The sequence below is a fragment of the Coregonus clupeaformis genome, unplaced genomic scaffold (assembly GCF_020615455.1).
Source record: "Coregonus clupeaformis isolate EN_2021a unplaced genomic scaffold, ASM2061545v1 scaf1068, whole genome shotgun sequence".
In the NCBI taxonomy this organism is placed as follows: Eukaryota; Metazoa; Chordata; class Actinopteri; order Salmoniformes; family Salmonidae; genus Coregonus; species Coregonus clupeaformis.
The window spans coordinates 146995-157500 of record NW_025534522.1 but is presented as its reverse complement, the minus strand read 5'-3'; the positions used below and the strand labels follow the sequence as shown (position 1 = coordinate 157500).

The following is a 10506-nucleotide window of genomic DNA, read 5'->3' as shown; positions in this document are numbered from 1 at the left end:
TGGTGCACGGTGCGCTATTATCTGCGTTTGGCCGACCTGATTGAGGCCAGTGGCACAGAAAGCGCGCCTCTGTTATATGCTCTCTCTAAAGAGCAAATAACCATGGTGTGCAGTACCCAAATTTAACCACAAGATGGCCTCCGTGCTCCACTGTAAAGTTTGGGCCTCTGCATGAGTCTCTCAGCAGCACTGCAACATGGGACTTTCAAAGTTTAACTGCCATAAATGTTATTCATGTCATTATTAATGTTATTCATGTCATTATTAATAGGTTTTACATAATATCATTATTATTTGTACAACTTGTATTTTGAATATTGATTTCACTTGTATTTATGTGATAGGAACTATCTGTACATTCTATGTTTTGTTGGGACGCTTTTAGTGGTGACAAGTTCCAGACATCGCGGTAAAGTAGCGGCGGTAAAGTTTAGTACTCTGAAAGATAAGTTAAATTAACGACGTGTTTATTTACAAGTATTCTTGTTTCTAAGTGGACCCATTTCCCTCTCAGTTGTGTGCAGCCAGCGAGGTATGTTCATTATGTTAAATATTTGTCGCGCATATTTACGTGCAAGGTTTCTGTAACGTGAACGCCAACTTGTGTTTTGTACATGTGTTGAAATGTATGTAAACAGTTCGACGGTGGATTGATGACGGTGGAGAATTTTTTATTTTTTATTATTATTATTATTATTATTTTTTTTTTTTCGGGGGAATGGATCAGCTTAATATTGCTGATAGATTGTATCTTCTATCAATGTAATTGTCTGCATCACTTCCAATCCCCCATGTTTTTTTTTTTTTTTATATATATATTTTTTTATATATATACCCCCTTTATTACTTTCAACCCCACCATCCTTTCCCTACTTGGAGTAAATTAGTGAACAACAATGCCAGGCCTCTACTTCCGGTCTATACTTACTATCTACACCTTATGGACACAGTTAATTTTACAATAATTCTATTATATATATACATATATATATACATATACATACATACATACATATATATCATTATTATTATTATTATTTATTTATTTTTTTGCTCTGAACTACTTCTACTCTCAACCTCCTCCGATCGTTTTCATGATGTCCATCCGGTTTGCTTCTATATGCCATATCTTTCTAACTGTGCTCTTTCCCAAAAGCTCCCAACATACAGCCTATACTTATTATGGACACAGTATGCTTTACATTATTAGCTATCTTTGTTATTATTTGTTGTTATTTGTTATTAGTCCCATCCTTCAACTCTATTCAATACCTCCCATCTATCTCTTAACACCATCCATATCGGATTTCTATTTGCCATATATATTTCAACCGTACTGTGATGTTTTACAAAAGTTCTGAACCTTTCTATTCTCATTGCTTCTACAGATTGAGAGTTAAAAATAAACAGCTTTGCTAAAAGTATTATTATATTATTGATTGATTGACTATGACTCTTTCAGATCACCCAGTAATGCTATCTGCAAGGTTAGTTCCAGGTAAATATTGCAATCCTTTAGCCATTCCTGGACCAGTGTCCAAAAACAAGCTACAAATGGACAGAACCAAAACAAATGGTCCAATGATTCCGTCTCTTCACAGCAAAATCTGCAGAGCTGGGAAGATTGTATCCCCATATAAATAACATTCTATTGGTAGCAAGGATTTTATATAATAATTTAAATTGAAAGATTCTAATTTTGAATCCGGTGTCGTTTTTGCGTGTCAGTTCATAAACACTATGCCATGGGATCGGTACATCAAAGATCTCTTCCCAACTATTTTGCAATCTATATGGGACGGCTGTCAATCCTTTGGTCCTTAAGTGAAACTGATATATTTTTTTATTTATCACAGTTTTCCTTAACCAATTATGTTCTTTAATGCAAGGCCGACAGACAAGTTCCTTACTTTCCCCCCCTTCCACTTTCCTCTTCCATTTTTGCGTGTAATGCTGCCATTATTTGGTTGTAATTTTGGGTAGAGCAGACATTTCCATATGTTTTTGTTAGCTGCATGTGCGTCATAACTCCACCAGTCCTACCGATGATATCATTTACAAAGATTATACCTTTTTTAAACATTCTGTCAAAAAATAAAGGTTTTTTGTCAATTAGTATATTTGAATTTAACCACAATATTTGTTGCATTATTTGTTCTGTTCGTTTCTGGAGGATTAAATTGAAATTGCAACCAACTTTCTATGGCTTGTTTTAGAAATAGTGACATTTGGGAGATTATTTCTTTTCAAATAACTGAAAGTGTGAGGTTGTAATCTGAATAAAGGGAAAAAGGCCTTTCTTGAACATTGGGTGAGACAATCTTACTAATTTGCTTGAGAACCAGTTCGGATTTAAGTATAACTTTTGTAAGACTGAAGCTTTTAGTGATAGGTCTAATGCTTTAATATTTAATAATTTCTGTCCTCCGAATTCATATTCATTATATAAATATGCTCTTTTAATTTTGTCTGGCTTGCCGTTCAAAATAAAAATTGAATATTTTTTTCCATATAATTTAAAAACTGTTCGCTAGGCGTAGGCAAGACCATAAGCAAATAGGTAAACTGTGATAATACTAATGAGGTTAATCAGGGTGATTTTTCCACAAATTGACAGGTATTTTCCTTTCCATGGTAGTAAGATCTTATCTATTTTTGCTAATTTTCTATTAAAATTTATTGAAGTGAGATCATTTATTTCCTTTGGGATATGTATTCCGAGTATATCCACATCACCATCAGACCATTTTATTGGTAAACTACATGGTAATGTAAAATTGTATTTTTTAGTGATCCAATACGTAATATAGTACATTTGTCATAATTTGGTTGTAATCCAGAGAGGTTAGAAAATGTATCTAGATCCTCTATGAGGCTGTGGAGGGATTCTAGTTGTGGATTTAAAAAAAACATGAATCATCAGCGTACAATGACACCTTTGTTTTTAAGGTCTTTATTTCTAATCCTCTGATATTATTATTAGATCTGATTTTAATCGCTAACATCTCGATGGCCACAATAAATAGATATGCCGATAGTGGACAACCTTGTTTCACTCCTCTTGACAGTTTAAAACTTTCAGAGAAATAGCCATTATTTACTATTTTACACCTAGGGTTACTATACATGATTTTGACCCATTTTATAAGAGATTCTCCAAAATTGAAATGCTCCAGGCATTTATATATAAACCCCAGTCGAACTTTATCAAATGCCTTTTCGAAGTCTGCTATGAATAGCAGGCCTGGTTTCCCCCATATTTTCCATAGTGTTCTAATGTTTCCAATACTTGCCTTATATTATCTCCAATGTATCTTCCATGTAAAAAACCTGTCTGATTAGAATGAATAATATCCGGCAATACCTTTTTAATTCTATGCGCTATACATTTTGCTAGGATTTTTGCATCACAACACTAAAGTGTAAGGGGCCTCCAATTTTGTAAATGGACTGGATCTTTATATTTTCCACTTGTATCCTGTTTCAGTAATAATGAGATCAGTCCTTCTTCTTGAGTGTCAGATAATCTACCATTTACATAGGAGTGGTTAAAGCATGCTAATAACGGTCCTCTTAGTATATCAAAAAGGGTTTGGTATACCTCGACTGGTATGCCATCCAACCCTGGAGTTTTCCCAGACTTAAAGTCTTTAATTGCATCCAGAAGTTCCTCCTCTGTAATTTCACCTTCACATGAGTCTTTCTGTGTGGCTGTTAATTTGACATAGCAATAGAAAAAAAATCTCTACAATTAGCTTCAGTTAGAGGAGATGGAGGCGACTGAAAAGAAAACATATGCTTAAAGTACTTTGTTTCTTCCTTCAAATGTCATTTGGTGAATCATGGTGACTCCGTCAATTGTAACCAGTTTCATTAAGTTCTTTTGGTAGCATTCCTATGTTGAAGATTAAAAAATAATTTTGTGCATTTTTCCCCATATTCCATCCAGTTTGCTTTATTTTTTATAATATGTTACACTTGATCTTTCTTGAATAAGTTTCTCCATTTCTTTTTGTTTTTCCTCTAATTTATTCTGAGCCTCTATGTTACAGTTTTTATTGCCATCTATCTGTTCTGTTAGACTTTCTATTTCCTTTCTTAGTATAAACTCTTTTGACCTAAATTGCTTTTGTTTTGAGATGAGTACTGAATTGCATGGCCTCTAAAGGCACATTTAAAGGTGTCCCATACAATAAGGGGATTCGCTGTACCTATGTTATGTTGGAAAAAAATCAGTTATAAATTCCTTTGTTCTAATTATAAATAAATTATCATCCAATAGGCTTTGATTAAATTTCCAATATCCTCGCCACGTGGAAATTCAGTAAGAGTAATATATATGCCTATTACATGATGGTCTGACCGCATTCTGTCCCCTATCAACACTTTTTTTACTTTTGGTGCCAACGAGAATGAGATAAGAAAGAAGTCAAGACGACTAGCTTGATTCAGTCTCCGCCATGTATATCTCACTAGATCAGTATATTTAAGCCTCCATATATCTACTAGTTCTAATGTATCCATGACATTCACAATTTCCTTAAGAGCATGTGGGTGATTGTTTGTGGTGTGATTTCCTTTACGGTCCATTGAGCTATTTAAAACAGTATTATAATCCCCCACCATAATAATATTGTCTTGAGTTGCTTGCAGGCTTGATAATTTATTATATATATTGTCAAAGAATTGTGGATCATCATTATTTGGTCCGTAAAGGTTAATGAGCCATATCTGTTTATAGGTGGAGAATTTAGTAGAAGAATAAATCCATCAGTGACCAGAACAGCGGCGTCGTGTATTTCCTGGAGGGAGTGATAGTTAGAAAACCCTTACCACGTTATTATGATCGATTGTTAGAAAACTCTTACCTCGAGTCCCAGAAATATATCTCGTACTGCTGCAGTGACCTGGTGTGTAGCTATACCTTTAACAAAAAATACCGTTTCAAACTGGACAAGTTCAGGTTAGTCCCTCCCTGTTTCGGCCGCTTTGTTTCCGTTTGGTTCCTGATGAATATACCCAGTATGAAAATGTATGCACTCACTAACTGTAAGTCGCTCTGGATAAGAGCGTCTGCTAAATGACTAAAATGTAAATGTAAAGGCAACGTTCAGTCGCAAAACGTTGTGGAATGTTTCAGATATAGTTACCACATATAGAGCCGACCTGATTTCTTATTCTAAATGTCATAGAGACATGTTTGCGGCTTCTTCTTTGGACTTTATATGTCGGTTGGCAACCAACTTTAAGGTGCATTACCACCACCAACTGGACTGGAGTGCGGACCTCAGTTCATCTTTCAATCACCCACGTCGGTAGATGCTCCTAAAAACCAATGAGGAGATGGGAGAGGAGAGGACTTGCAGCGGGTCGAGAGTCACAAATAGAACCGAGTTTTATTTTAGCGCCTGGCCACGTAGACGCTCGCTAACACTGTGGGTGAAATGATTGAATAACGTGTGTGTGTACATTTATTTTGCAACGAGCGTTCGGCCAGGTTAGCTTGTAATGCTCCGTGCGTTGGCCCGCTTGCTGGCAGCATGTTCGACTGTGCGTCAAGAATTCAGCATAGCAAGTTTGAATGAAGGTCTGGTTATTCACAGGTAAATAGTAGTAATATGCTCTAAACCGCTCTGGTAACAACGAACTTTGCTGTCCTGTTTCCAATCGTCCACATGGCTGGGTGAACCTATTCAAGTAAGTAAATACATTTTGAAAATGTAAAAAAAAAAACGATGTATTATTAGCTAACTAGCTACAGTGCATGCTAACTCAAATGAGCTGCTAACGTAGCTAGCTATCTAGCCGACTTTACATACTGTATAGATAGCTAGCTAAGTGAATTACATTTGACCAGCTACCTAACTTCATATTAGCTAGCTAACTTGATGTATTTATCACTGTCATTTTTTTTTTTTATCCCAAATGCATTTGTAGGTAGCTAGCTAACAGCCATGGAGGAGGGTGAAAGGATAGCAGCCCCATCTGTCAAAGTGAGAGAGTAGGCTGTTCTGGAGAGGGCAGGTTCTGTTGTGTAGTTCCAGTCCCTAGAAGTGAGGAGGGAGATAACAGTAACATAATATTCAGTGCGGTCTAATTTTAGTATAGTGAAGTCTGTTTCTGGTGAGGTTTTCTGTCCTCAGGTCCAGAGAGCAGTGAAAGCCTGTCTGCAGATGAAGAGGTCCCGATGAAGAGCAGTGGTTCTCTGTTGTGGTCCTGGGGACTCGAAGGGGTTGCACGGTTTTTTTGCCTTAGCACTACACAGCTGGTTCAAATGATCAAGCTTCAAGTGGTATTTATGTGTTCATTTGTGATTCTATCCTTGATATGATCCTGCTATTGTCACATGCACGTGTGTGTGCACATGCATCTATCTATCTATCCAATGTTATCATGATTTGTTATAAGGGATATGATTCTTTAGTAATCCACAATGACCTGGTGATGTAAAAAGTCTAATAATGACATTATCTTCCATATTCCTGCAGATACCTTGTAACTGGAGATTCCTTCAAAACGATTGCCTTCAGTTACTGTGTAGGGCACTGCAAGGTTGGGTGACCAGGGCCAACTGGGACTGCCTCCTGGGGGAATTCAGGCCTGTGTGTGAAGGCTTCCTGTGTCCTGCATAACTATCATGAGGATGGACGCGAGGACCAGGAGGGGACCTGCAGCTCGCCACCGTGTGCCAGAGGAGAGGTCTGCTGCTCTGCAGGATGTTACCAGGATGGGGGCCAACAACGCAGCATGAGAGGCAATCCGTGTGCGGGAGATCTTCACCTCCTACTTCTTTGAAGAGGGTGCTGTTCCCTGGCAACACCATAGACTACACTATGCACAACCAAAGGCTCTTTTAAGAGCCATCCACATTGCAATAAGAGTATTCTTCCATTGACTTTAGCTTCGTTAACTGCAGTTATTACATTCCCAGTTTCTCTCCTTTTGAGTTCTACTTCTCAGGTGAGGATGTCAGTACAAAATCAAAACAGGCTCTTTTAAGAGTCACCCGTATTGAAAACAATTAGACACCCTATAACCCACACCTACACACTCAATCTGATTGATGGATTGTGCAGTAAGCAGGCTCAGGTGTAGAACTGTGGCTCCTTCCACCTCCAAAAGGACAGGCCAGAGGACCAACCATGGAGAATAGTAAGACACTCCATTATTTATATAACTACACTGTATTGTTTGTCCTCCTGTGTCTGTGCATGTTTTCCAGTATAAAGTATTCTGCAGCCACTTAGTGTGGACACCAGGTGAGGCCACACACAGAGATTCCTGTTGAACATTGTCTCAATAACAGTCTCTCTCCTTCACTTCATCCCTCCCCCCTTCTCCCTAAATCCTCTAGGTGATATCAGCTGTGTCGGTGAACCCCTCCCGCATCTGAACTGGCTACACAGAGGGCACAGCATGATCAGAGGTGAGAGGTCACTTGGTCGGGTCAACAGGGAGTATTATTAAAGAGATGCTTTACATTGAAATACAGATATAGATGTAGTAGTCCCAGAGATAATGATACAAGGTCAGTTTTGCATTTCACCTCCTGATGATGATGATGATGACTGACAGTGTTAGAATAACATGCCATCTCTCTCTCCATCTGTCTCTCGTCTGCAGGTATGTTTTGATGGGTGCCAAACTCCAGTCCAGTCCATCTCACCCGCTCTTAAGATCACCTTCTGGCCAACTGGGGGCCCAAGGCTGTTAGGAGACACCGCTAGAGACACTATTATGGAATTGTGATGACCTGAGAGAATATTAGGGTAGCACTGTAATTCATTAATCATATGCTGTCTTTCCTAGTAGCACTGTGATTCATTAATCATATGCTGTCTTCCCTGCTCCTCTATTCTTACCGCTTTCCCTTTCTGTCTTTGACACTCTTTCTCACACCTCTCTCCCCACCTCCTCTTTCTCCCACCTCTCTCCCCACCTCCTCTCTCCCACCTCTCTCCCCACCTCCTCTTTCTCCCACCTCTCTCCCCACCTCCTCTTTCTCCCACCTCTCTCCCCACCTCCTCTTTCTCCCACCTCTCCCCACCTCCTCTTTCTCCCACCTCTCTCCCCACCTCCTCTTTCTCCCACCTCTCTCCCCACCTCCTCTTTCTCCCACCTCTCTCCCCACCTCCTCTTTCTTCCTCTGTTTTTATAATGCACACCAGATGTGCATTGAAGTACAGATTTAACTTCTATTTAGAATATATTTTACAATTATATTTATAATGCATGTATTATGTGTTTCTAACACTTGGATAATGAACTTCTTTCAATAAAGCGTTTCACATTCTCTACTGGTTGAAATTAAGTCTCATTTGATGAAATACTACACCTATCCAGTGTCCTCAGATCAATGCAGATGAAGGAAATTAGATGGTGAGATGAACCGGTTTAGTGAGATGAACCAGTTTGAGAGTATTTACATGATGCATAGGAAGTGTAGTGTACTGTTTTTAAAATTCTGTTTCTGTATATATGAATTACAAATCAGCCTTTAACTAGTTAAATCATGTTTGTAGTCTATTGCATAGTTCCAATGTGTAACCATTGATGTCCCAGGATTGGTAAACACTGTTGAAGTGTATAATTGTAATACATACATTCAGACAAAGTGTTAATAAAAAGACTGGAGTTTGATCCTCCAGGTATTGGATATGACTGAAAAAGGATGTTTCACAGGCATTCATACCTGAACTGCACCTTTATTTGCCAAGGTAGAGTACATGATCAGTGAATATATTCAATGTCCAGAATACTATGTGGGGATCTCATGCATGGTAATAACTACATGTATATAAGACTTGCATCCTTGGCACAAAGTTATATTACATTCTACTCAATCCATAGGCTTCATTAATGTCATTCAGACTGTTTTGAAGTTGATCCAACCGGCTATGATAGCTGAGGTTCATAGCTAGGTTCTGAACTAATATTTACACCAAACGTTTTAGGGTCCACATACACAGATCAGCTACTAGCTACAGATCCATAGGCATACAGGTATATTTATCCTCCACTACACAATAAGCAAGAAAATAGTTCGCTACGTTACTTCAGCTGCATTGCATTGCAAATATCAGCAAGGCAAGTTTACAAAATTCTACATTCAATTTGCAGTAAATGCTTTAGCTAGGTAGATTTTTTACATCCACAGTTTCACAAGACGACAGCCTGGTTTTCAGAATTACAATTTCATTCTCGCGTCACAACACCCATAAAGCTAGCCAGCTAGCTGGCTAATGTTAGCTAGTCAGATAACTTGCTAAATAGCGATTTTCGTAAATTAACTTTATGACCAAAAAATATGCATAATCGTTTTGTCTCTACATTAACTAACATATTCCTCGCAACTGTAAATGTTTTTGCATGATTCGTTATGATGTTATAATTACTTATGTTTGCTTCCATCCAAGTATTTTTGTCAGCCATCTTTGCTGAAGAAAGTCTCTCAGCCTTGGGTCGCATAGCGTCAAAGTCGTCATGGGAACCACTCGATATGATTGGTCATCGCTCAGCGGTCCGCCGCTGGTGATTTGCATAAAGTTGGCAAAAAGTTTAACTTTTTCACCGCCTCCTTCGCGCCGCCAAAAGGTCCACCGCTCTTTCCGCTTCTCACCAATTTCCTTCCATTGAAAATGCGACGTTTCACTGCGCGGTTTCGCGTGCTAGTGTAACGGGGCATTACGCGTCACGTGTTAGTTTAAGCGTCTGTTTGGTTTATTATTAAAGAGCTCACCATGAACGCCTTACAAACATTCTTAAAATAAAGTGGTGATCCTAACTGACCTAAGACAGGGAATTTTTACAAACCTCTACATATTCATGATTTTGTAAAAAATCTAATCAATTTCTGTTTTTTGATTTAGAAAAAATAGGCATTTCACCTCAATAGAAAAATGATTAGGCTAGTTGATGTCGCAGCCAGCCACCATTACTGTGTAGATATGCCTATTTCTCACATCAATACAGACACAAGGGCTTATTTGTTGGAGGTAGCCCTATTCAGAAATAAGTGGTAACCTAGGTCTCTGTTGGCGTATTCAAAACAACTCGGCAATCTCTGACCGCCGCCTTCAGTGCGTTCAAGACAACTGGGAATTCGGGGAAAAACGAGCTCAGACCGGGATTTTTGTTGTTGTTGACCGGTCATCCAACCCGGAATTCCCATTCAGAAACTCTGTCATCTTTCAATGACCTGAAAATCACTGATGTCATTATTTGACCTCATTTTCCCCCCTGAGTTCCCAGTTGACCGGTTTAACAAACACAATCAATGTCACCATGCAATCCTTAGGCTATACATTTCTGTGGAGATGTCCTATGCTTAAAAGCAGGGCTCGAATTGAGGGGGTGAGGATATAGGCCTAACCCTTGTTATAGAGAGGTTCAAAAAGCATATGCTACCCCTTGTTTGCTGAGCCTTAGAAAAAACGGTCTTATAGATTATATAAAGCGATCTATGCTATAACAATAATTCACTCCACGATTATTTCCGCATAGTCT

The 10506-nt window shown here is 38.6% G+C and overlaps 1 protein-coding gene and 2 long non-coding RNA genes across 4 annotated transcripts in view; 2 read left to right on the top strand and 1 right to left on the bottom strand.

Moving 5' to 3' along the window:
* LOC123486213 (histone H4-like) overlaps positions 1 to 223 on the bottom strand; it is a 606-nt gene extending 383 nt beyond the window's left edge. The window contains exons 1-2 of the mRNA XM_045217472.1: positions 218 to 223; positions 1 to 36 (exon numbers count right to left, since the gene is read on the bottom strand). The exon at positions 1 to 36 is cut by the window's left edge and continues 383 nt beyond it. Of these exons, the coding sequence (XP_045073407.1) occupies positions 1 to 36; positions 218 to 223 (42 nt within the window). The remainder of the gene's footprint in view (positions 37 to 217) is intronic.
* Positions 224 to 259: 36 nt separating this feature from the next.
* LOC123486210 lies at positions 260 to 4887 on the top strand. The gene is made up of 3 exons (XR_006659285.1): positions 260 to 532; positions 639 to 659; positions 4742 to 4887. It is a non-coding gene; the product is annotated as an uncharacterized LOC123486210 (long non-coding RNA).
* Positions 4888 to 5931: 1044 nt separating this feature from the next.
* On the top strand, positions 5932 to 7920 carry LOC121561379. 2 transcript variants are annotated; one of them, XR_005999233.2, is made up of 4 exons: positions 5932 to 6292; positions 6489 to 7152; positions 7355 to 7426; positions 7624 to 7920. It is a non-coding gene; the product is annotated as an uncharacterized LOC121561379 (long non-coding RNA). The 2 variants fall into 2 exon arrangements; XR_005999232.2 differs by having other exon boundaries at positions 5932 to 7152.
* The last annotated feature ends 2586 nt before the right edge of the window (positions 7921 to 10506 follow it).